Source organism: Nannobrachium achirus (genome assembly GCF_963921795.1).
Source record: "Nannobrachium achirus genome assembly, chromosome: 1".
In the NCBI taxonomy this organism is placed as follows: Eukaryota; Metazoa; Chordata; class Actinopteri; order Myctophiformes; family Myctophidae; genus Nannobrachium; species Nannobrachium achirus.
In genome coordinates, this window is record NC_137810.1 from 51,739,845 (window position 1) to 51,767,533 (window position 27,689).

A 27,689-nucleotide genomic window follows, 5' to 3' on the forward strand; every position below is an offset into this window, starting at 1 on the left:
CTCGCCGCCGCCGTGCAGCAGCAGCAGCAAGCAACAACCGTCAACCTCACTCTGCATGGTGCTATTCTACACCTCTCTACCCTGGGACAATAAGCAAATAAGTAGCGATGGCGGCTCAACCGAGCGCAACGATGCACGGAGACGTACATTTCATGTCCATATCAGACAGCTCATCATAGTTACTCGCTAAAGCGTTAGCTTCCCGCTGCTGTCTGTCTGTCTGTGGGTTCAATGGACGTGAAGAGGACTTGAAAGAAGAGGGAGAGCTGCTGTTTTGACAGCTGTGTTGTTGAGACTGTAGCACCTTGTTCAATGCTTAACCCTCTCTGCACTGTTACACTATAGCTGCTATAAGAGGATCTATATAGGCTCTGAATAGCATTAAACTCACTCACACAGGGATATTCATTTAAGATCTGAATGCAAAGTCAACTATTCGATCCCACCTCTCTGAAGTTGTTGTTGTTTCGGGGCAGTCAGTGGTGGGTTTGTTTCTGAAAGCATCATAAAAGACAAAGGGGAAGGTAAGACTACTGCATTATTTTAAACCAGTGGTTCTCAAAGTGGATTCCAGGGACTGTGGGTTATTTTTTTAGGGGAGTCTAAATGAACCCATACAAGTCTGTAACTCTGACAGTGTACAAATGGAACCACAACAACAGTGTTCTCTTTTAGTTGACTCAAAAAACTAATGATCAAAACGACTGTTGATAAGTAAGTATGTAATTCATATCTGAGCGTAGCATCTCCAGCATGAATGGCATGAACAGTAAAAAAGGCAAAGCCATGCGAATGGAACCATAACGTGGGTCCATTTGGTTCAAGTTGTACACTCTGTATGTGTTATAAATGGATAAATGAACTGCTTAACATTACATTTATGTAGCCACTTGAAACCCTAGCGCCTCCTATACTGGGGGTCCGTTTCACTATGGTTTCACCAAGCATAAGTGGAAAAACAAAAATGTCTTTAACCCAGTTGTTTTAAACCATTTTCATATCGAGGTCCATTATCTATTCGGCATTTGAGGCAAGCGGACCATCATTTGATTTATTAGATTAACATTCTCAGCCACTAAACTTAGAGTATTTTGTTATCGTAGGATAAGGTTTTGTCCACAATTTCATGCTGCATTGATTGATGTGGTGCCATATGAGACATGACAGGCATGTCTACTACTGAGGTTAGGGTAAGGGTTTGGGTTATGTTTAGGCATAGTGGTTAACATTCACCATTTTAGCATTTCACCAGGTTAACATTCACCCGCGTCAAACAAATGGAACGTCGAACAAATGTTATGTCGAAATATGGACACGCTCCCCCACTGCTTCAACCTAACACTAATGTCCTAATCATTTCCTCAGTGCTGCGTCGGTCCTGTCCTCCGTGGCCATGGCCTCGTCCAGGCTGAAGTACCTGTCCCTGGGCGTGCTGGTGTTCCAGACCACCACGCTGGTGCTGACCATGCGCTACTCGCGCACGCTGCAGGCGGACGGGCCGCGCTACCTGGCCTCCTCGGCCGTGGTGGCCGCCGAGGTCATGAAGATAGTGGCCTGTGTGCTGCTGGTCTTCAAGGAACACAGTGAGTGTGATTATAGACTTATTAAGCCAGAGGTCTCCAACGTTTTCAGGCCAAGGACCCCGTAGTTGAGAGAGAGATGAAGCAGGGAGCCCACAACCTTTTCCTAGATTCCATATAGTTTCATCATTTGATAGTACAATCATCAGTGTATTTTGGGTTCATGTCAATTTGTGTTTTCTGATATTTAACCATGCACTTGAACCATTAATACCTAATAAACTTGACCTTTTTTCCCCTCTACACCAAACCTCTTTGCCGTAAATAGCCAATCTACAAGCTCACAACGCCTCGCAGCGTTGAGGATACGCACACACACGCACCACCGCTCACTTCAAACTTGGTTAGATTTTTAGTAGTAGTTTGTTGTAAATCACTCGACGTCCTGCGTACCACCTGTTTGGATATTGCAGGACGTTGAGTGATTTACAACGAGTGCTTACTTACAACAAGTCAGCGGTGGATTCTTCTTTCTTAGACAAAGATTTGTCAGCGACAAAGAGGATAATAACCTAAGATGTCTGTACAGGTGCAATATTTGGTACATTTATTAACGTTTAATCAGATAAGACGTTGCTCTTTCATGAATGCGGCTGTAAATGGTTGTGTGTGTGTGTGTGTGTGTGTAGTGAAGTAGAGCGTTCCTGAGAAAATAATTTGTTCTCAACTAACCTTCCCTGGGTAAATACAGATAGGGGAAAAGAAGGGTGTTGCAACTTAGATGCAACTAGCCTCTAACTTGCTTGCAGCTTTTTCTGCCACTCAGGCAAGAACCAATCCCTGGAATGGGGAGATATTGCGCTTATGAGATTCAGGTAATTCTACTTTCTGACCAGTAGATGTCCTACCCGACACCAAGGTCCTTAGTTCTGACCAGTAGATGTCCTACCCGACACCAAGGTCCTTAGTTCTGACCAGTAGATGTCCTACCCGACACCAAGGTCCTTAGTTCTGACCAGTAGATGTCCTACCCGACACCAAGGTCCTTAGTTCTGACCAGTAGATGTCCTACCCGACACCAAGGTCCTTAGTTCTGACCAGTAGATGTCCTACCCGACACCAAGGTCCTTAGTTCTGCCCAGTAGATGTCCTACCCGACACCAAGGTCCTTAGTTCTCAGCTGAAGAGCAGGAAGGCCGGCCGCCAGACCACCTCCCTCCAACCACAGTCTGAAGATGTGCAGTGTTGATTTCGTCGACTAAAACTATGACGAAAAATGTTTGTCGACTGCGTTTTTTTCACTGACAAAGACTAAATAAAAACTAAATAAAAACTAAGCTGTGGTGACTAAAACTAAGACTAAATATATTGACAATTTCGTCAACAACGTTAGAGAGGGCAGATCTACCAGCTCACAACGCGTCATGATGCCATCAAGGCCTGCCAAAATACATTTTAGTTGACTAAATCAACTGTAGATTTAGTCGCCTAAAACATATGATATTTTTTCGAAAAAAAATAGACTAAAACTAAAACTTTTCAGGTGACTAAATTATGACTAAAACTAAATGACATTTTATTCAAAAGACAATGACTAAAACTAAATCAAAATGTGCTGTCAAAAACAACACTGAAGATGTGCTAGTGACATTGTATTAACTCATTCTGGGCGATCCCCGTAGAAACCGTAGATTTCCCGCTGTACTGCGGTGCCATGCCCGTCAATCCCGGAAGTTTAATTGTGGGCTCGCCAGTACCTGGCGAGCACACTTTAGATATTGTCATTATTTATTTATTTATTTATTTGTTTATCTAGTAAGTAGACGGGATTTTCGGTTCCTTTCTACTCCTACATACTTAGTGAGAAAATGAAAATAAAAACATCAATGTGTTCAGTTTACAGTGGCGAAGTGTGCTATTATTTTCTATAGCAATCGGCCAAATGGTGGCGCTGTAGGAAGCCTTCGAAAGTGCAAACTTTGAACAGGTATAGCTCATGCTGTGTTTGAGGTACAGGCATGAAACCTGTATACACGTATGCGTCTCCTCATGCCGAACAACTTTTACCCTCTAACTTTTGACCTCTGACCTTTAGGTCTCCCACAATTCGGAATTATATGAAAAACAGTAAAAATCTATCTCCTCCTGGGATTTTCGCGTCAAGTGCACGAAACTTTTTTCACATGAACTTTGGACCAATACGGTCAAACTAATCTCGGCGGATTTCTTTTAAAGTGAAATATAATTTTTTAATAATTCTATCAATATTGCGGTTTTATGCAAATTATTCTTCTGCCTCTAAATCATACATGCAAAGTTACACGTTCATGGCATTTGGCAAAGATGTGGAGGGTTAGTCAAAGTATCACTGAAACCAATTTTATTCCAATCGGCCAAAGGGGGGCGCTATACGAAGCGTTTGAAAATTCAAACTTCAAACGGGCATAAGTCATGACTCGTTTCGTTTGAAGACATGCAACTTGTTACACGCGTGCTTTGACTCAAGCGGAAGACATCTGTGTCGTTGTTAAGTAAGCTCCGCCCTTCGATTTTCCGCCACTTTGAGCAGTTTGTAAAACGCGTAAACCCGCTTTTATTCTGGAATTTTCGCGTCACGTGCACAAAACTTTTTTTACGTGAACTTTGGACCGATATCTAAAGATCTGTCAGATCGGATTTCTTTAACATTGAAACATGCTTTTTTAAATAATTCAAACAATATTGCATTTTTATGCAAATTATTCTTCTGCCTCTAAAACATACAAGCAAAGTCACATTTTCATGACAAAATAGTGTAGAGGGTTAGTTCAAATATCACTGAAACCAATCTTACCCCAAATGGCCAAAGGGGGGCGCTATATAATTTTGAGCAGTTTGTAAAACGCTTAAACCCGTTTTTATTCTAGGATTTTTTTTTGCAATTTGCATGAAACATTCTACACGCAATCTAAGGACCTTTATCTAACATGCCTATGAAGTGCACACAAAAAAATTATAAAATAATAATAATAAATATAGCTGCAAGCAGCGATAAAGTGTCCAAAGCCAAAAACACCTCAAATCATGAACACAGCCTGGGATGTGCGTGAAATCTTGCAAGCACATTCCCAATAGGTCAAGGAACAGATACCAACCTTCTCACATTGGCCTGTTATAGCGCCACCAGCGGGTCAACTTTTGCACAACACATTTTTGGAACAAAATGGACCAATCTTTGACGTCAGTAACGTCAAAGAGAGCACTGCCTGCGATCTTGACATTTTGTGCTTTTATAGCCATTTTTTTCTGGCTTGAAGCGAGCCCACAATTGTTTCGAAGGAACAATATTTTTCTAGTTAGCTTTAATCATTATGAAAGGATTAAAAGTATTATGGCAGATTTTCGCTGATTCTGGCTCTTTAGGCCCGCCCCCCTAACTGTATCCGGTCATTTCCGGTCTGGACCGGATCTAGCTTTCCGTATCCGGTCTGAGCCTGGGCCATAGTCCCGCCTCCGTTGGTTTACAGTGTAACAGAAGAGAAAGCTACTCGGCGATGGATCACTTGTTTTTCAATCGGATTTTTGCGTTTGGAAACTTTGATCCAGTCTCTACACGCCTGGATTATGATCCCCGCACATATCGTGCGTTTTGTGCGCGACCGTGTCCACTTGTTACCATAGCGCACAGTTGGCTTTTTTTAATGTTTTTTCATGTAAACACTGGCGGATAAGCAGGGATACAGCGTGGCAACGGATATGTCTATTTCAATGGGGGTTTTTTTATTCGAAAGCTTGTCACCGAGTCTACAGTCTACTAGATGAGTCGCGCACAGATTGTGCACGATGCGTGCGCGTGCCCACTTTAAAAGGTAAGGACAATTTGGCAGCTGCTTACTACAGCTATGTTTAAAATGGCAGCAAAATTGTTAACACTGATGCGGCCTGAAAGTCTCCGTCGACCCAACGTGATGCAACTTTAATGCAGCATATCATACAGATTGGTTCAAATAATGTTTTATTTATTATAAAAAAAAAAAAGGAGTTTTAAGACAGTGGCTCTAATCTCTGGTGCTATGGACTGAGCTACGGTTATGATTCTAAAACTGGGGTTCAGTTTAATGATTGATTGTCGGGAGCCAAATGGACTCCTGTTAAATTAGCACTGAGGATTTTACAGTATAGATTGGAGTGCCAGAGATGTTAAAAAGAAAATAAATAATAATAATAAAATCAACTGGTGATCCGTGCCCTAATTTATATCAATCAAACTGGGGGTCCTTGATATAAAAAATAGACACACTGCTATAGATTTTAAGGCTACTACTTTACGTTTTCATTCTAGCTGTAGTAGTGAATCTATATTGCCTCTGTCGACTCCGGTGGAAACCTCATATGTCCAAAAAAAAAAAAGTTAAAACATGGAGACTAGAGGTTTCTGCCCGTCAGAGACGAAATGTAGTTTGGGGGTCCCTCAAAGGACCACTGATATACGTAGTAGTAGGTAGTCAGTGTTGTCAAGTCAAACACTCCTCCTCCTGTGTTTCATCACCCAGGTTACAGCCTGCGAGCTCTGAACAGTGTCCTTCGTCAGGAAATAGCCCACAAGCCCATAGAGACACTGAAGCTGGCGATCCCCTCTGGGATCTACACTCTGCAGAACAACCTGCTCTACGTGGCTCTGTCCAACCTGGATGCTGCCACCTACCAGGTACTGTTGGGCTGCAGCAGTAGGCCTGGACTGCAAGAGAGAGAGAGAGAGAGTGCATGAGTCTGTAAGACAGCATGACTGTGCCAGAAGAATGTTTTGTAATTAAGGCCAGAGTAAAATGCATGCTTCTTCTGACGCCGGAAACAATGTACGCTTCAGGCAGGGTTTCCAAACTAGTTTGTCGAGTCAGGACATCTGGGCGTGCATGAAATTCTGAGAAAAAGCTCTGAGACTCACTGGCCATCAGAAGTTCAGAATGACTTTGTAAGAAGCCTGTATTGACATTTTTACACTGGTGTTGGTTTATTGACGATCCCCATTAGTCCTCTCCACTGTGAAGGCTACTCTTCCAAACAGTCACACTTCACAATCAAATGAAAACAATGAATTCCACCATTACATAGTCACAACAATAACAACAAGTTTGAAGATTTCAGTCTTCACAAACTCCACTAAGATTATACTGGATAATATATTACGTAAGCATATTACTCTCTGGTGGACAAACAAAAATGATATCCATGCATGTACAAACAAAATAAATGTATATCCAATTACAGGCAGTCCAAACATCAAACAAGCTAAACAAACATAACTAAACACTTATCACTGCTTCCTTTAAATATCCTCTTGAAGCTTGATTTATTGCCTATCCTTATTATATGTGGCGCCGGGAGCCCATTCCAATGTGTTACTGCTCTATACATTACTGTTCTCTTAAGTGCATTAGTTCTTGGTAAAGGCAGAGTAAAGTGAACACCCATAGTCTGGTGGCATAGGCATGTCTACTATTGGTGGGTTGTATCTGTATCAACAAATGTACAGGTTTACAATTATGACAAAATTGTCACCAGGCTACAAGCCAACCTTTGATCCACTCTCATTCAAGTGCAGCATCCACTCAACACTACTCCTCCCAGAGAGCAGCGGAGAGTGACGTGTGCTCCCCTGTTCTGAGTGAGCAGAATTCTTTTTTAACCCATTCAGAACGGGTACACATTATTGTGTATCATTATTTTATGCTTTAACTATTGAAAAATAGCAGATATACAAGCTCACAGCGCGGCACTGAGTGCCGCGCTGCGAGCTCGTAGATCTGCTATTTTGAATTTTGAAGCACTGGACCAAAGTTTTGAAACTAGACTGCACTCTGTCGAGGTGCCAACTTGCTCCTTGTGCACTCGTAGCCATGTATGGCCTACTTGTGCGCCAGCAGAGCGTGCCTTTGTTATTTACATCAGGTCGCACTTGTTGACGGTGACGTCACGAGGAATGCTTGTCCCTGATTGGCTACGGTCGTAAACACAAACAGATACGCCACATGAAAAATCACCGAACGCAGTACTTGCACGCTCTGCTGGCGCAAGTAACTATTGACTTTAATCCAAGTTCAACTGTTGAGACAGTCGACAAAAATGTGCTCCTTCTTCTCGTGGTGTTCCTTTCCAGGAGGACGTTGTGGGGAACAGTCCTGCAGTGTTCACCCGTGTCTCTTCTTTCCACCCTGTTATGTCTCTGCATTAGGTCACATACCAGCTGAAGATACTGACCACAGCGCTGTTCTCAGTGTCCATGCTGGGACGCAAGCTGGGAGTCTACCAGTGGCTTTCCCTGCTTGTCCTTATGGCTGGAGTCGCTCTAGTCCAGGTATATCCTTATCCTTATGGCTGGAGTCGCTCTAGTCCAGGTATATCCTTATCTTTATGGGTGGAGCAGCGCTAGCACGGTGGTTCTTTTCAGGCCGCAACCCCCAAAATAATCATATGTTAAATGGGGACCCACCCCACACCCTGATGAGCACTAATAGTTGAGGAATTACATTTTGTGTTACACAGTTCTATTGTGAAAATAGCAGATCTACATGCTCACAACGCCTCGCGTTGCGAGGCGTATTGAGCTTGTAAATCGGCTATTTTCACAATTTCATCCATCCATCTTCAACCGCTTAATTTGGCCAATGTTTAATTTGTAATTTCAGGGGTATTAAAAAGTCCTTAAATTGTCACTTTAGAAATGTGCATATACACACTTCTATACACATCTATACACTTAAACCTTATCTTGGTTTGTTGCGACCGTAGGTCGCATTTACTATCAAACCCTGCACAAAGTGTAAGTCCGTCAGTCAGTCAGTCAGTCAGTCAGTCAGTCAGTCAGTCAGTCAGTCAGTCTGTCTGTCACACCTCACACGTCACACTCTTGCCCTGCTCATATCTCCGCAACCGTTGCCCCGATCCATGCCAAATTTTGCACACACGTTCCTTACCTGCCAAACTACAACCTCCAAGGACCCCCGGAGTTCCAGGGACCCCCAGGTCCCTGGGGGACCCCCAGATGTAAAAAATGACCAAATGTGCTAAACTGACCAAATGACCACCCCCACGGGGCTGCTCACGGGGAATTCCCGGGGACCACCCACTCCTGGTGCTCCAGAACGGATGCAAAAGTGGTGGCGCCCCCAGTGGAGGACCCCCTACACTGCAGCTCACATAAAATGCCGTAACTCCGGCTAGGAGCGACCGGGACAGCCGGGGCCGGTACCTATTCGTCCGCCTTGCCGGCGCGGAGACCCCACCCCTCATTTCTCACATGGCCCTCTTCTAGCGCCACCATGAGGCCGATTCTTGCAAAACACATTTTTGGACACTGCTCCTACAATTTTTGCCCTAAAATCACGCAAATCGGTACACAGTATGTTTACACTCATCCCATCAACATGAATCTCTCCCATATAGCGCCACCTCCAGGCCGATTTTTAAAAACACATTTTTGGACACTGCTCCTACAGATTTTGCCCTAAAATCACGAAAATCACTACACAGTATGTCTACACTCATGTCATCAACATGGATCAGGAAGATTTTGGCAAAACACATTTTTGCCCTATTTGTGGAGATAAGTGACCTACGGTCACTTATCTCCCGATTAGGGAGTGTTACTGGTTTACTGTTGAGTGAGAGAACCTTGTTGCACATTAAGTTAATCATCTGGGGACCCCCCAAAATAACTGGGGGACCCCCTGGGGGTCCTGACCCACAGGTTGAGAACCACTGCTCTAGTACAGGTATCTTTAGTCTTTCACCCAGTGTCTCTTACTGCAGTCGTTCTCAATTATTTTTCATGTCAAGGACCCCCAAGTTGATATGTATGTATTTGGCCGCAGACTCCCATCTGAAAAGGCTTTGTGCCAGTGACCCCCAGGAGAGAACATGAACATGTAAATAATATAAATTATCAAAAAATTTAACATCTTTGCTATTTAAAAAAGAAAAAAAGGCAGATGTACAAGCTGTGAGTTTGAATAGCTAATGTACAGTATACATGGATAAAGTGGTTGAAACCACTGTTGACATTACATTTAATTTAATCTTAGACAAGTCAACATTGTACTGGTGTGGTGACTGTTATTCTAGTACAACTGTGGGCCTTTTAATTTAATGTTGCTCCTTCATCATACATGGCAAAATGGCCACCGTGTGAATATGGTCACGATGTAATAATAGCAGCCAAGTAACTCTGTTCTCTCATCCATTTATTTATTAATGCCGGTGCAAATTAGCTTTCTAGAGGAAGAAATAATTGTTCTAATATTCAGACTTCTTGCCCAAAGGAACAATGCAGCTGTAGTGCCATTTTTACTAATCCATCTTAAACTGACCAAATTTCAAACCTCATAAAAACCTTCTTCTTAAAGTTATTTAAGATGTTCACCCCATGTTCACTCCTTTTCTTCTACATTATCCCAATCCATAGTCTAGTACAGGGGTCTTCAACAGGGGGTCAGGGTCCCCTGGGGGGTCCTCAGAGTTACTACAGGGGTTCCTCCAAATCTTTGTGTGATAGAAACTCTTTTTCTCCTTTTTTATATTAACCGCTTGAACCCTAGCGTCCATATTCTGAGAACTTTAGCCAAACTTTCGTCAAAGAGCTTCGGTGTAGAGGTGAAAAAGAGCAGACTAAGTACAGAGTAAAATGTCAAGTTTTATAAGTATTGACGGTTCAATTGGTTAAATATCTGAAAACACAAATTGACATGAATCCAAAATACACTGATGAATGTGCTGTCAAACAATGAAACTATATGCTATCTATGGGTTGTGTGGGTCCCTGCTTCATCTCTCTCTCGACTAAGGGGTCCTTGGCCAATTGAAAACCCCTGGTCTAGTATAATGCAACATGTATGTAAACAACAAGATGCTTTGGAACATTTTTGTGGCTTGGCAACATTGCAATTACCCCTCTGCTGAGAATGTCTGCTTTCTGGATCCTAAGGGAGGATCCAGTTGCTTGTCAGAAGAATATAGAGACCATAAGCAATAACTGTCTTTCTTTACTTTGTCGAATAACAGTATGTACAGTAGTGTCCTTCAGCAGAACTTAAAAAAGAATCTAAGGCACACTGTTCTGTTGAAAAATTTAAATGCCATTATTTCTGCATGGGTTGGCAAAGTTAAAAACGTTTGCTGACCAACGCGTTTTTTTTTTAGCTCAGGCGAGCCTTCATCAGGGTACACAGGTTATGACAGTAAACGCGTCATGGCAATATACTGTATATAGTTAGACCAACAAAAACACCTGCTCAGCATGCTGTCGTATTCACAAACGTTGTGTTCTGTCTGACCCTTGTTCTTATGGGACACTGGTCAAATGAGACAATCTTTCTCTGCTCCTAGACTAGAGACATAATTCTAGAGACATAATGTATCATTGAATATGATACCCTTTATATCAGTGGCTTTCAGCGTCAAGGTCCATTATTTATTCTGCATTTGAGCCACGGACAAATATTTGATGAGATTTAGCCTCCCTGACACAAAACTTAGAACATGTGGTTGTCGTTGGATAAGATTTTGTCCATAATTCCATGCATAGGACTGATAACAGTAGCCTGACACTCAGCCTGAATTGAAAGGGGTGTGGCTAGCGATTCAGGGTCTGGAACTAGGCTATGATAACAGGTCAATGAAAATAAAATGTCTTCTACATTCTCCAACTGTGTAGACCTCTTGTAAATTAAGACTTAAAGATGGGGTGCCATGATTTTTTCCCCCTATAAAACATGATTATCTACTATTATGATTATACTGGGAGGAAGATTTTTTTTTTTTTCAAAAAAGTGTACAGAAAGAGTTAAAATTATGTTTTTATGTGGCCACACCCACCAGTTCATTGGTATGCGTGGTTGTCATGGTGGGTGATGACACAGCTGAAGTTAACCACACCCCACAATGTTGGGTGAATGGTAATTAGGGGAGGGGTTGATTCTGTGATGTAATAAGTATCTGTGTTTTTGGACCGGCACTTTTGACCCAGCAGGTGGCATCCTCCAGCTAAAAACCCAAATAGAAAGAGAATACATAATTGCTCATAACAACCACACCAGGCGGTCTAATGAAGTACTGTCAACCTCCTAGACACGTGAAAAACAGAAAAAGTACAAAACTATGGCACCACCTCTTTAAGTAATGCAGATGTTTAACAATAACAATCTTCCTGGCACCAACGATAATCCTCTGCACCTGTGTGTTTCTCCGGTGTATCCAGTGGCCCTCGGAGTCTAGCGGAGCCGACCAAACGGAGGCCGTGTCCGCGGGCTCCCAGTTTGCCGGGGTGACGGCGGTCCTGGTGGCCTGCTGCTCCAGTGGCTTCGCTGGCGTCTACTTTGAGAAGATCCTCAAGGAGAGCAAACAGAGCGTCTGGGTCCGCAACATTCAGCTAGGTCTCTGTTATGTTCTACCTCTACTGCACTGCGCTGTTCATTTCCTCCACTAAAACTATGACCAGGCCTGTCACAGTTATTACATAATCGTCTAATCGCAATTATTTGACATAATGGCAATTATTTTGTCAATCGTTTAAATGTTGAAAAATGTTCTTACATTTTCAAAAATAGTGGAAATAGCAGATCTATAAGCTCACTTTCAAAAATAGTGGAATTAGCAGATCTACCGCTGTCTATGGCTATTTCCACTATCAATGTTCTTTTTTAAGGATAAAGTTGTCAAATATGTCATTTCTTTGTCTATTTAAGTTATGTGTCATATTTGCCACCATGTGCAACTTCAAAGCCTACAAGCCAAACGGAAACGACAAAAACACAATTAAATCGTTAATCGCAATTATTTGAGTGAGAATTAATCGTCATGCAAAATGTCATAATCGTGACAGCCCTAACTATGACGAAAAATGTTGGTCGACCACCTTTTTTCACTGACTAAATAGAAACTATGAAAGCTATGATGACTAAAACTAAGACTAAATATATTATTGACAATTTCGTCTACAAATACAAATTAAAGTGAAGAACTACATTAGGGTAAAACATATAGACAAGGCAGAATTTCTGAAAATGTGCTTGTATAAAGTCCCGAAGGCATTTTGCGAATATTTATTATATACAACTGTTCTAGGGGTATTAAGGGATGCTGAATCCAAATTTGCTGTATATAATGCTCAAAAAATTTCCTAAATGGCTCAAAATTGAGAAATCCAACATGGCCGCCACTGCAAGGCTGAAATCTATTTAAGTGAAAATCTTTTTGACTAAACAAGGTAGAAACTTGAACTAAATGTGTTTTTCTAGGTTAGCCTACATGGGGAATTTGAAATTCTATCCTGATTTTAGATCAGACGTGAATAATTGGCTTGAAACTCATACATGTATAGCAGAAAAGGTTCGTTATTGATGCATAATTCGTCAAACAGAAACAAAAGCAGGATTCATCAAAACTCTTTTGATTTAGATTTTTCTATCAACAAGTCATATATGCAAATTATATATAGTCCTTAATATGAAGGTAGGCTACATTAATTTAGCCTATTTGCAGTCATCAATATTTCGAGCAGATCTCATAGGTATCTTGCAGCTGCATGCATCCAATTCCACTTTTCCTGAATAGAATAGAATGGATTATAATATAATATAATAGTATTTTACCATATCAATAAAAGTAAATGTACATGGGAATACTTCTTACTGTAATCCTTACTGTGGCAGCTTATTCACAGTCTTCCTCAGTGTTCCGGCAAGTGTGTTGCAGTTGCATGCTTCCATACATGCCATATGACTCTTTCTGGATAGAATAGAAGAGAGTTTATAGCCAGCACAAGTACATCAGGGTAGGGTTCATCAATCTGTCAACATCTAAGAGTCTAGAGTATGCAGTCTAGTAGGCTGATATTCTCTAAAATTACCAAACATGAAGTGAACTCCCTGCAGACTTTGGGCATAGGTGGCAGAGAGAGTAGCCGTGGCACTAACTGGCCTTCCTTGATCATCCAATACCATTTCCTCCACTGGAGGAAGATCGGGGTGTGGCAGGTGAGCTTGATTCCATATAGTTGCTTGATAGTGTGCACGCATGATATGGAACCTCACAGCATCTGTGGTTGGTGGCAGAGTCTCTTGGGGACGACCTTTGCAGAATAACTTGGATTATTACTCATGCTTTGTTGCATGAATCAACGTCAGGCACACCATAGATCTTACAAATGAATCTTTCTGATGATGTCACAATATCTTCTGTGAAAGGGCCCTTCCCAAGGCCAGCAAGATCAGTGTGATGTTGTTCGAACACCTGCCAGGCTGTCTTCTTTCCGTGGCCGCTGAACTGAGACACACTGTCACATCCAGTAAGGGCATGGAAGGAGTGTCCACGAGGAAGCTGATACACGACTGATCCTTCACTGTATCCACGCACTGATGGAAACAGTAGTCGTTTCAGCACGTCACACAGACGTGCTTCTACTACTGCTTGCTTACTTTGACAAAATCAGATGTACCTATGTCTACATGAAAGCTGGGATATCAAAGGACCCAAAGTTTTTCCCAGTGCATGAAATTCACAGGATACTGTCTGAGGATCAACTGGACACACTCCTGGCCTTTTTCTGGATGTGACAGTGTGTCTCAGTTCAGCGGCCACGGAAAGCCTGGCAGGTGTTCGAACATCATCACACTGATCTTGCTGGCCTTGGGAAGGGCCCTTTCACAGAAGATATCGTGACATCATCAGAAAGATTCATTTGTAAGATCTATGGTGTGCCTGACGTTGATTCATGCAACAAAGCACGAGTAAAGTTATTCTGCAAAGGTCGTCCCCAAGAGACTCTGCCACCAACCACAGATGCTGTGAGGTTCCATATCATGCGTGCACACTATTAAGCAACTATATGGAATCAAGCTCACCTGCCACACCCTGATCTTCCTCCAGTGGAGGAAATGGGATGGATGATCAAGGAAGGCCAGTTAGTGCCACGGCTACTCTGTCTGCCACCTATGCCCAAAGTCTGCAGGGAGTTCACTTCATGTGGGTGTACAAAGGAGTGCCTCAGCCAACGCTGCAGCTGCAGGTATGCATGTATACTATATTGTACTAATGGGATTTGGTAATTTTAGAGAATATCAGCCTACTAGACTGCATACTCTAGACTCTTAGATGTTGACAGATTGATGAACCCTACCCTGATGTACTTGTGCTGGCTATAAACGTTGTATCCCCTTCTCTTCTATTCTATCCATAAAGAGTCATATGGCATGTATGGAAGTATACAACTGCAAAAAACTCAACATTTGCCGGAACACTGAGGAAGACTGTGAATAAGCTGCCACAGTAAGGATTACAGTAAGAAGTATTCCCATGTACATTTACTTTTATTGATATGGTAAAATACTATTATATTATATTATATTATAATCCATTCTATTCTATTCAGGAAAAGTGGAATTGGTTGCATGCAGCTGCAAGATACCTATGACATCTGCTAGAAATATTGATGACTGCAAATAGGCTAAATTAATGTAGCCTACCTTCATATTAAAGGGATATTTCTCTTTCAAAAAACGTTTTTAATTTGCTTGATTCAATATTTAGATATTTGATGTAAATGTTACCAGGCCCTCTCCTTCATTTTAACCATGATAGATTAATTAAAAACACCCATTATTTTTTCTGGTGACTCATATTACCCTCCTAATATGTGAGCAGGTCGTGTTTTTTCAATAACATTTTTCATTTATTTTTAATAATTATCTTTTGAATTTAATTTTTTCAATTTTCCCAAATAATTAATAAAAACAAATGAAAAAGGTTATGGGAAAAAACACGGCCTGCTCACGTATTAGGAGGGTAGAATGAGTCACCACAAAAAAGAATGGGTGTTTTTAATGAATGGTTAAAATGGAGTTTGAAGTTACAATGGGTGTGTGTGGGGAGAGAAGCCCTTCCCCTGTTTCCCTGTTGAAAGTGGAATATCCCTTAAGGACTATATATAATTTGCATATATGACTTGTTGATAGAAAAATCTAAATCAAAAGAGTTTTGATGAATAAAACCATGGTTCATCCTGCTTTTGTTTGTTTGACGAATTATGCATCAATAACGAACCTTTTCTGCTACATGTATGAGTTTCAAGCCAATTATTCACGCCTGATCTAAAATTAGGATAGAATTTCAAATTCCCCATTTAGGCTAACCTAGAAAAACACATTTAGTTCAAGTTTCTACCTTGTTTAGTCAAAAAGATTTGCACTTAAATAGTTTCAGCCTTACAGTGGCGGCCATGTTGGATTTCTCAATTTTTAGCCATTTAGGAACATTTTTGAGCATTATATACAGCAAATTTGGATTCAGCACCCCTTAATACCCCTAGAACAGTTGTATATAATAAATATTCGCAAAATGCCTTCGGGGTTCTGATTTTCTGAAAATTGATCCTGTCTAATAGTGGCTGCATAACACTGACCTGGCCTTACAGTATTGTACACACTCACTTGAACCCCCTCAATGCATAACACTTGATGCTTAGGAAAGAAAAACATAACAGTATATCGTCCGGTGGAAACCTCATATGTCTAAAACTGTTACTTTTCAGGATCTACTTTTGATGCTTACGTGTGACGCTCTAGTACAGGGTTCCCCAATAGGCGGCCCGTGGGCCATTTGCGGCCCGCAGGGGGCTACTGTCTGGCCCACACCAACCCCAGTAATAATGGTGGCATAAGAGCAGCAACAACACTAGTATATCATCGTTGTCGTGTGGAAATCTCGTATCTCCAAATGTGTACGTTCTTTCGCAAATCATACAAGGCCGTCGCACAAAAGTAGTGAAAACAGCAGATCTACAAGCACACAACGCCTCGCACCGCGAGGCGTTGTGTGCTTGTAGATCGGCTATCTTCACTAGTTTAAATCATTTTTAAAATGATAAATTCAAAACGAACGGTTTTGGACATACAAGATTTTCACCCGACAACGACGGAAACTGTCGCTGGAGTAGCGGGAACGCCACCGTCGCCCCCTGCAATGTTGTGGCCCTCGACTTGGTACCCTAGACATAATTCCTTGGGGAAAACTAATTGGGGAACCCTGCTCTAGTATGATCAAATAGTTAATTTACAAAAATATTATTTTAACCATATTTGATCTCATATGTTACTGTATATCAATATATCTCTATATATTATGGAAATGAGAGGTTTCTGCCCGACGGCAACGATATGCTACAAAATCCGGCGAAAGCCTTTGATGACAGGATCGTGGACGCCTCCTCCAACAAAGTAATAATGTGAGACGGGGCTGTTTTTGTTGTTGTTTCACAGCAGATTAGGCTGAGTAAGCCCCTGCAGCCACACATTGGCTGCAAGCATTGCTGTGCATTCATTGTCCCCTTCTCTTCTCTGACAGCTCGGCTTTTTTTACCTTAGCTGCGTTTCTGCTGTGATGAATGTTCTTGCCTGGTTTATTTTTACCTCGGAACATGTGAGGCATGTGTTAATTCTCCTGCGCTTCATTTCCTGGTGTGAACTAGAAGCTTGCTTGCCGGCGCCTTTCTTCGCTGGGCAGATGGAGAGATGTTGTACTTAGAAGTCAAATGGAAATCAAATTGCCTCGATTTGAGTTTAAATCTGAACAGTGAATGCATGTTACTCTACATGTAGCATCTGCCAGCAGCTTAATCTAAGTCAGATTGTTTGGTCAACCTATAGAGTTGGATACACATTTGGATCTGACGAGATCTTTTGATGAATTGAACTTTTATTGACAAAAATGCATAAACATGAGCATATATTTGTACATAATCTGTCAAAAGGATCAAACAGAAGAACATTTTCTTCTTTTTTTAAAGGGCTAAAGAGTATAAACTGACTTAAGGTTTACATTATTCCACAGAACCTCGTACGGCTGTTGAATCCAAAATCTGTGGAGCTGCCTTTGGTGGAATAACTGTGTACATCACTAACCCAAAAAAGAATAATTGACTTGACATTTGGATACCGCCTTGTTTACAATCCCGCGGACGATAATAAACATTTTAATATGTGGTACTCTGTCCTCCACTCTGAGCCACTTTGAGACTAATAATATGAGCAGGGAGAAGATTCTGTGTTCCGGGAGTTTATTTTGCGAGGCCTGCGGCTTCTTTGTGAGGATCTCAGGGATGCTACTAGTGTACAAGGATGCACACAGGCGTAATGAAAATGACATTGAACAGGTTTGCCCCTGTCAATATTTCAAGAGCACTTGAGATTCTCGCTAGATAGTCTACTCTCATCTTATACTCTTTTGATCGTGTGTGTGTGTGTGTGTGTGTGTGTGTGTGTGTGTGTGTGTGTGTGTGTGTGTGTGTGTGTGTGTGTGTGTGTGTGTGTGTGTGTGTGTGTGTGTGTGTGTGTGTACAGGGATGTTCGGCCTGGTATTCGGCCTCATTGGCATGCTGGCATATGATGGGGAGAGGGTGAGTGAGTCGGGGATGTTCCAGGGATACAACACGGTCACCTGGACTGTTGTAGCGCTACAGGTACCTGTCTCTCCACTGTACTTTAAAGATCTTCTACCATCTGCTCGGCTTGTGTGATGAACTAAACTTTTAGGGTACCTGACTGAGGTGACCCGGGTTCTCTTGAGAACCTCGCTCTGTGTCCCATTGTGAGAGACGCCGCGCTCCGCTTTTGATTTGTCGCGCTAAAAAGGCACGTCTCATAGCGAGATACAGAATTGAGGTTCGAAAGAGGACCGTCTAGCTCAGGGGTCTTCAACAGGGTGTCCAGGGCCCCTAGGGGGTCCTCAGAGTTACTACAGGCCAGGGGTCCTCCAAATCTTCCAATGCTTTTTATGTTAACAACTTGAACCATAGTGTCCATATTCTGAGAACTTTACTACTGTAGCCAAACATAGCAGATCTACAAGCTCACAACGCCTCGCAGCGTGAGCTTGTAGATCGGCTATTTTCAGCAAAGAGGTTTGGTGTAGAGGGGAAAAAGAGCAGACTGAGTACAGAGTGAAAGGTCACGTTTATTAAGTATTGATGGCTCAAGTGGTTAAATATCTGAAAACACAATTTGACATGAATCCAAAATATACAGATGATTGTGCTGACAAACGATGAAAATATATGTAATCTATGAAAAGGTTGTGGGGGGTCCCTGCTTCATCTCTCTCTCAACTAAGGGGTCCTTGGCCTGAAAACATTGAAGACCCCTGGTCTAGCTGTTAAACATTCAGTTCTAGGCTGTTTCTCCGCCGGGCCCGTTTCCTTACAGGGCCAGTAGAGTAGAGTACAGGTCACGCCTCTGTCCATCTGTTGTGAAGTGTTTGTTGTTTTTCTAGGCGCTGGGTGGTCTGGTCATCGCAGCGGTCATCAAGTACGCTGACAACATCCTCAAGGGCTTCGCTACGTCGCTCTCTATCATCCTCTCAACTCTTATATCCTACTTCTGGCTCCAGGACTTTGAACCTACTGGGTAGGTGCTCTCTCTCTCTCTCTGTCACTCTCTCTATCACACTGGTTCTCAACCTTTACCTGGGAACCCCCCACCCTGAGGAGCACTAAGAGTTGAGGAATTACATTTTGTGTAATTACATATTGTTGCGAGGCGTTGTGAGCATGTAGATCTGCTATTTTCACAATTTCTGCCTCTAATATTTGACAATTTGGCCAATGTTTAATTTGTCATTTTAGAGGTATTAACCCTTTGCCAGCCAAATTAAAATATGAATTTGCGCTAATAACGCAAGGAAATAGCTATATTTTATCATCATGATGGGGTCTAATTACATTGTTTTCAAAGCCATGATGATATACCATACCACAAAATGACCACTAGAGTGAGCATCGTAACACTAAAACCATAGACCTTAGAAGAAGCCATGTTAAAATCATGTTTGAAGGATGGGGAAAGTGACGTCGCTCCATTGACTCACAATGGGAGCTCCGGCGGGCCACCATCTGAGCTCAATCCTGTTCAATTCGTGCTTGATCGTCTAAAACCACCATCGGTATGGGCACCGGAACGTATACAGACGCCACACAGAAAGTTTCCGAATCAAAATCCGACCTAGTGAAGCTGCGTAAGGGTCGGATGGTTTGCATTGAGCCTAGCGGCTAGCAGAAGCTAATGTAAACAGGAAGGCCTGGTTTAGCAGTGACGTCATAATCGTATCCTTTTTTTTCACGGTTTACGTGTTGTTACTAGAAGGTAAGCTATCCTTTTAGCTCCGTCTATTAACCCAAATAAAAGCTTAAACAATGCTTTTATATAAAAGTCGATTAAAGCCGCTTGGCAGGGAAGTCCATAGTGACATAGTCGACCTCAAAGTCGACCGGCGCTGATCTTGTTAAAAAGTCACTTGTCACTAAATTGTCACTTTAGAAATGTGCAGATGTCCTCAATACACTTAAACGCTATGTTGGTTTGTTTACTGTTGAGCGAGAAAACAATGTTGCACATTAAGTTAATCATCTGGGGACCTCCCAAAATTATTTGGAGACCCCCCTGGGGGTCCCGACTCCCGACCCACAGGTTGAGAACCACTGCTCTATATCATACATACACACACACAATCAAACGCACATGAACATGGAAAAAGTTGCCTTTCCAGTTATGTATGCTCTTCAACATGTACTCTCTCACATTCTCTCCCTCTCTCTCGTCTCTCCATCTCTCTCTTTCCCTCTCCGTGGCCCTGGTTGACCATGTTATCTGCTGTCCGTTGCAGTGTGTTCTTCATGGGGGCCCTTCTGGTCATCGGAGCTACCTTCCTGTACGGGTTCGAAGGCAAGCCCTCCCCCAACCCCAGCAGGGCGTAGGACAAACACTCTCTCACACACACACACACACACACACACACCAGTACTAGATGAGCAGCCGGTGGTCCGGCGACAGACGAACAGCGAGGGCTGGTGAAAAAGAAGAAGAGGAGGAGGAAGAGGAGGGGATCATCGTAGCACAGTACTGAGTGAGTGTGAGAAGGAGGAGCGGCTGCAGAGGTGAAGAGCAGGAGCGAGAGAGGGGACAGGGCAGGGCAGAGACGGTTAAAACGTGAAGCATCACAGAATGCTTGGCTTTGTGATGAGCCTCAAGACACCAATAAGTGCCTCAAACTGTGAACCACTGAGCACAGGACACGCATAGTGCCCAAACTGGATCCTTACATAACATACTGTACATCATCGTCACCACTAGACAGATACACCATGGCTCCACGCCACACCACACCCCCTGCTGGGTGCTGGGGGGGCGGGGTCCTCATTGCAACTGAATTGTGTGACTGATTGTATAGACACAGAGCTTGTTTGACTGCCAGTTTGTAATCACTGCCATATCAACCATGACTTTACAACTTGCAATGCAGACACACAGACAAAAGGGTACATACATTGATAGCTAATATGTGTGTGACTATGGTCTGGCCCTGATGGCTTGCTGCCATCAGTCAAAAAAAGTATCTTATACACAGTAAAATCCTGCGTTAATTTAACTCCTGTGTAGAAATGGACCTGTAAGGAGTTTACTGTGTATTCGTTTTTTTTTAATATCTGTACTTTTAGACTCTGGCAGCCTGTAATCATGTTGTTATTAGTTGAGCTGTATAGTGAAACAAAACTATTGTACTGTCTGTCTGTCTGTCTGTCTGTCTGTCTGTCTGTCTGTCTGTCTGTCTGTTTGAGTGTTTGTGTATGTTATATTTGTGTCTCTCTGTCTGCACATGAAGTCCTCCAGAGGCAAAATCACCAAAACAAACTTGGGCTGAAAAACTAAAGGCGATGAGCCAGGCAGCTCAGCTATGCACACCTCTAGGTTGCCTAGTTTGCTTTTTGTTTCATGGCAAAATATGGAGCTCTTCGAGTCTACACATATTTCAGTGACAGAATGAATACAATCATAATATAATATGGTTCTGTAAAGGGTGATTTATGGTTGGTTGCGCACTGGTTTTGTGCACCTAAAATAGCCAACATACAGCTCACAATGCACCGCAGCGCTACACTTAATGAGCTTTTAGATCAGCTATTTGTGGTGCATGAAATGGCACACAACCAAGTATAAATCGGGCATTATATGACACTTTAATAATAATAATTATTGTGGCTGTGGTGAACCAATGACTGCATTAGTGCTCTGAGCAGGGTCTTTATGGAAGAACGTGAACAGTATTACAGCAATGTGACTGTAAATGTTACCTTACAGGATTACAGAGAATCCTGCTGTAAAAATATCAAGTGGATTGCTTTTGAAGGAAAATGATTATTATGATACAAAAAGTGATTTGTAAAACTTGAAATATTAGATTATTGTGAATGTAAGTAATGCTATTTAAATCACAGTTTGTAAATTGGAACAAATTACTTAATATTCTGTAGACCGGGAAAGGTGAAATAACCACCAAAAAGAGTTACTGAGTTGGAGTTTGTCAGTCAAGATGCTGATTAATTAGCAATGCATAAAATGTGTTCTTTTTTAAGTGAGATTACCAACCCTGATTGTATGAATCTACTTACAGTATGTATTCTTCTTCTAAAAACCACTCTCATTATGTCACTGGAGGGAAGCGGCTATAATTGATTACTTTGTTACTATGTTTTACCAATCATCATAAAGGAAACCTTTTTTTTAAAGTGTAATTGTTTTATTTACTCATAGAATACTCATAGAATCATAGCTCATCTCTTGTCTGCCCTCGCTTGTTGTTCCTAGACACAGCACGTTCACATTTAACTCATTTCTAGCATGTATCTAGTCAAGTTAACCCATTCAGAACGGGTACACATTATTGTGTATCATTATTTTATGCTTTAACTATTGAAAAATAGCAGATATACAAGCTCACAGCGCGGCACCGAGTGCCGCGCTGCGAGCTTGTAGATCTGCTATTTTTGAAAAATCGTGAAAATTAGAATTTTGACCCGATTCTAAGTGTCTGTTGAATCCTTCTAAGATTTTTTTGAAAAACCTGTGTTTCTATGTCCGCAATCTGGCTAGCCATCGTCAAAGAAAAGATCCTTTTTAGTTACAAACGTTCGCTTAAATAAATACGTATATTCAAAGATTTGCACACATTTTCACGACTTTTTCAAAAATAGCAGATCTACAAGCTCGGCAGCGCGGCACTCAGTGCAACCAATGGCAGAGAGAGAAGAGATTTGGAACCTGGGCTCCTTTCGTTCACTTGGAGCATTACGGTGTGTGTGTAACTGATTGAGCAACCGGCCACTCCTATTCCTTACCTTTTTTTTCCTAATTTTATTTTTGTATTTTTACTACATCGTCTCTGTCGGGTGGAAAACTCACGTCCAAAACATACTTTTCAGGAATCAAATTCAAAAGTTGTCGATTTACAAGTTCAAAACGAGTTGCTTTGTGACACGTTTCGAGCTTGCAGATCTACTTTTTATGCTTTTGTGTGATGCTGTAGTATCATCAAGTAGGGCGTTAATTTATGAAAGAACAAAAAGAAAACAAAATACGGAGATGATCTGCCCGACAGCAATGACATGGTACGTGTACTGGTTGCGCAACCAGGCACCCTATTCCTTCCCTTTTTCATTATATACTGTAAAAGTACGTAAAAGCCCAAAAGTAATTTGTCTCCTTGAGAGTACATAGAATAACCACCAGTGGTTCATGATTAACAATAACATAGGTTAGAAGAATCGCAGTAAAGTAGACAACCTTTTTGACATTTGTTTTAATGAGTTAAAAACATTGCATGCATGGCCCAGTCAGCCTGGACGTGAATCAGAAAGGTCTCACCCCAGTGTTCTATTATCCTAGGCATTGTCAGTCAGTCACTGTATGAAATCCCAGTTTAATGTATTGAGCTCATTGCAATGAATGAAGTTCATCAAGGTAAGGACTGAGTACCACTCACTCCCAAGATCCAGTCCTCAGGCACATCTGTTTCTGTGACACTTATAAGGCCCAACACAGACCATTTGTAGAAAGTGATGGAGGTGACCATGTATCCAAATTAATACATTTTTTTTATACACTGTTAGATTATCCACGTTACCACCTTTTCAAAAATGGGTTCCCTTCCCCCCCTCCCTTTTTTTAAAATGATCATCCTATAGCCTCTTTGTAATTAAAAAATTACACGTATCAAATCGGTAACTAAATAATGGCTAATATCTAGAATTCCCTGCTGGATAAGGTTTTCATGGTGCTAAACTAACTTAACCGTTTGTCAGATTTGAAGAAACACTGTTTTTGCCTCACAAATTCTTCCAGGCTAATAGGCAAGTCGTTATAAATATAGCCAGTGACCACATCAATTAGTATAACGAGAGTGTGTAGTAGGTCTTGTAATGCACAGTTCCTTCTCAAGGCTCGGGTACAGTAGCAGAGGTGTGTGTGTGTGTGTGTGTGTGTGTGTGTGTGTGTGTGTGTGTGTGTGTGTGTGTAAAGGCTAGCATGGTTTGCACCTACAGGTAATGAGCAGCATATGCATGGGGAGATAACATGCTTACATTATTACAATCGCTTTCCTCTCTGCGTTATCTGCTCAACCCTATGAGCAGATCAGGATGTCAGGGTGACTCATAATGATCACTGTGTGTGCTTTGGAACTTTTAATAGCCTACTATGCTACCGTACTACAGAACTGGATGAAAATGACAAGCCAGCGTCTTAATATTCTCATATTTCCCTCATAGTCCACTAGCTGTACATGATAAGGTGTACATTTCTTTCTGCAAGATTTCTTTTTAAGAGCCAAAACATCTTTATAAAAGAGACTTTCATGTCCCCTCTGGCCTCCAATAGACAGAGAAGAAGAAACATCTTGATTGACCAGATGATCTGATAGAAGTTGTAGGACCTTACTCGTAATGTTGTATTACAAAACATTCATTCTCAGTTCCAGATCTGGCAGTTTTCTGTGATATACAGTACATACGTGTGCCCGCGATGCACGTGCATCGCGTACTAAGTGTGTTTGCACGTGTGTGTGTGTGTGTGCGAGCGAGTATCTCAGACTGCTCTCGGGTTCACACACACACATTTGCTGTACACACAAACACACACACGTATATTTACAGTACACACAGGTATATAAAGTATTGCCTACTAGTGTAAATGAAAAAGCAATGTTTCTGCCGGCATCAAAGGTGTATGGATGTCCTTAATATATTTGTAATTTGTTTTATATATATATAATTTCATTAAAATGATGCAATGGTGTCTTGCACATTTTCATGAATGAGGCCCCTGTTGTCTACAGTTTGTGAGGCAGTATGGTGTGATGGAGCAGCGAGTCTGGACCATGCCCTGGGCCTCTGTCATCGGCCCTGTTAGACCTGGAAAACACACACACACACACACACACACACACACACACACACACACACACACACACACACACACACACACACACACACACACACACTCACACACACACACACACACACACACACACACACACACACACACACACACACATACTCACACTCACACTCACACTCACACACACACACGACCTCACCTAAGAAAGCACACAATCAAAATAACAGTTTTCTCTGTCCATAATGCACTGCCACACAGCAACATTATCCACCACAAACGTGTATCTCACACACACACACACACACACACGCACGCGCGCACGCGACACACACACACTAACACCTTTAACCCTTGAACATGTGCACACTCACATGGCACTTAACTGTAGAGTGCAGAGCAGGCCAGAGTTACATTACTATTAAGGCTCAGGAACCTTTATAAATACTTTTGTCTGGGCTTGATCATTTCCTGCTGGGTCTGGGCAGCTACAGCTTTGCCTCACAGCCCAGCAACACTGACACAAAAGACACAGACACCGAGCACTTGACTCAATAACGCCGGCCTGTAACAAATGCCTGCGCACAACCCAGGAGGTCAACAGCACCAAAGGTAGAGATGAGAATCCATTCGTGTTAACACAAGGCAGCAGTGGGGAATTAAGGCAGATGTCCCCTCAAGTTTTAGCCCCAGCTTCATGTTGAAATGTCGATAATAGATTTGTGCCATCGACAGTACAGGGTCCGTACTCCGCACAACGTCTTAAGTTCATCAACTGCTTGTATGAATTGTCTTTTGTCCGACTGCTGCATCTGCGTCTGTCTGTTTCCCTGTCTCTTTGTCAAAGTGGTCCATAATAATTTAGTCCTAGCTATTCTAAATGGCTCTTTGGGTAGTCCGGACCATTTTGAACACCTTTGCGTCTTCCAGCCCTACTCTGAGAGCATACAAATGTAAGCAAACGGACCCCAGAACGGGTCAATTCGCTTACACATGCACACTCTCAGATTGAAGTGAACACGGACTGTCCTACGCTGACTATTTGGGTGGTATGACGATGAGCGGAGGGCCTCTCCTCGGCCTCCACATCAGGACCTGGGCGTCGTTGGCGTTGGGTCTCCCCATGGCGTTGGGAGGCACGGGCTCCATGCGTGTCAGCACCCGGGGCTGGTCCTGGTGGACACGGCCGATCAGCCGAGCCCTGGAGCCCAGCGGCATGGCCGGGTCCACCACCACGTCCACCCGCATCCTCCACTTGATGGTGTGCAGCAGGATCTTCTCCCTGGACGATATGGGCCATATGGTGATAAATATCGTTGAGACAATACAATGTCTATGCCTTTTCAGAGATATCTTATATATCGTCTTGATACAATGAGGGAGCCTTATAAAAAAATCCTGTTGAATTGTTAATACAGCCGGTTCATTGCAGAATTAATTTAAACCTGCATTTTGGTCTAAATCAGTAGTTCTCAAACTTGAAAATGTCACGGTCTCCCCTTAACTCTGATAGTATACAAATGAAACCAAATGAACCCTTACGGGTCGGGTCCATTTGGTTTCATTTGTATACTGTCAGAGTTACATACCTGGGTCCATTTGGTTTAATTTGTATACTGTCAGAGTTACATACCTGGGTCCATTTGGTTTCATTTGTATGCTGTCAGAGTTACATACTTGTAATTTAGACCTCCTAAAAGGAACCCAGAGAGTCCCTGGACCCCACTTTGAGGACCGCTGGTCTAATGGTCTGTTACTCCTTTTTCTTTTCGTTTTTGTTACCTTGTAGGTCGTTGTTGTACTGTTAAGTTAAGAATAACAATCGTGATAAGATTGTGTATCGTGATACCGCTTGGAAAACGATGGTGATATTGTATTTCTCCATATGGCCCAGCCCTACCTGGACGCGGTGTTGAGCGCCACCAGCCACGTGGTGAAGCTCTGGTCCCGCTTGATGCCCGTCAGCAGGGGCGTGTTGGACTCGCTGACCGGCACGGCCCAGGTGACACTGGGGTAGAAGTTGTCGTTCATGCTGACGGTGAAGCGCGACGGCTTGGAGGTGGGGCCCACGATGGTGACGGTCTCCGTGGTGTTGCCGTACCACGGGTAGCTCACGCCGTCCGAGTCGCTGATGGCCCTCACCAGGCCCTCGCGCAGCTCCGGCAGCTCCCAGCTCGACCTGGAAGAGAGAGGAAGAAGCACAGGTTGCCATGCCATGTCTTGACTTGAACACAACAGAATTGGAAACGGAAACGTTTAATTTCAAATACTTTAGAAGGTGGGACTAATGGCCGATGGGTCACAGGTGTGGGATGTCACACCGCACATGACTGTTACAATGCTTGGACGCTCGAAATGTTACCGCTTAAGTAAACTATAGGCCTACCCTCAGAGCAACAATTGGTGACTCTTTCTATTCTTACTCTTATACTGTTTTTGGTCCAGCACCCAGCCTTGTAGGCTTTGGATGTCTGTGTCATTTGGTTGTTTTTCAGCCTCTGTTTCAACAAAATATTTAAAAGGTGACATGAATTTAGCCTGGGGGGGGGGGGGGGGGGGGGGCACGACAGCTTATAAATGTTAGCAGTTATCTGAAGATTAAAACGTGTAAGGAGATGATGAGAAGCAATGTTTCAGTGGTGTTTCCAATATCCTGTTCCACAGCCAGGCTTATGTTGTACATGCAGGATGCATGGGGACCAGGGGGGGAAGGGGTACCATACTGTATATGACAGTTCAGCGTGTCAGCAGTTATCATCATCATCTCTTATTGTCATCCGGTGCCTCCTATCCATCTGTCTCTTGATGTTGACGCCCCCCCACCACCCACCCATTCCAAGCCTCCCTCACATCCCAGAGCCCATGCAGCAGGATTAAAAACCCCCTCACATATGCCTTCACCTCCTGACACAAACACCCCTTC

General features: G+C 42.6%; 2 protein-coding genes across 3 annotated transcripts in view; one reads left to right on the plus strand and one right to left on the minus strand.

The window, feature by feature from the left end:
* Positions 1–22,036, plus strand: slc35a3a (solute carrier family 35 member A3a). Of its 2 annotated transcripts, XM_080725942.1 has the most exons (8): positions 1–524; positions 1,366–1,583; positions 6,053–6,207; positions 7,732–7,854; positions 11,752–11,926; positions 17,888–18,006; positions 18,816–18,949; positions 20,205–22,036. In XM_080725942.1, the coding sequence occupies exons 2-8, from the start codon at positions 1,394–1,396 to the stop codon at positions 20,293–20,295; spliced, it is 987 nt and encodes a 328-aa protein (XP_080582068.1). In that variant the 5' UTR covers positions 1–524; positions 1,366–1,393; the 3' UTR covers positions 20,296–22,036. The 2 variants fall into 2 exon arrangements, with proteins under 2 accessions (XP_080582068.1, XP_080582069.1); XM_080725943.1 differs by lacking the exon at positions 1–524 and having other exon boundaries at positions 1,237–1,583.
* A 3,768-nt stretch (positions 22,037–25,804) lies between these two features.
* Positions 25,805–27,689, minus strand: part of fam78bb (family with sequence similarity 78 member Bb) — a gene marked incomplete at its 3' end in the record, with an annotated part of 3,886 nt that continues 2,001 nt past the window's right edge. Inside the window, exons 2-3 of the mRNA XM_080735510.1 lie at positions 26,667–26,945; positions 25,805–26,048 (exon numbers count right to left, since the gene is read on the minus strand). Coding sequence (XP_080591636.1) covers positions 25,805–26,048; positions 26,667–26,945 — 523 coding nt within the window. The remainder of the gene's footprint in view (positions 26,049–26,666; positions 26,946–27,689) is intronic.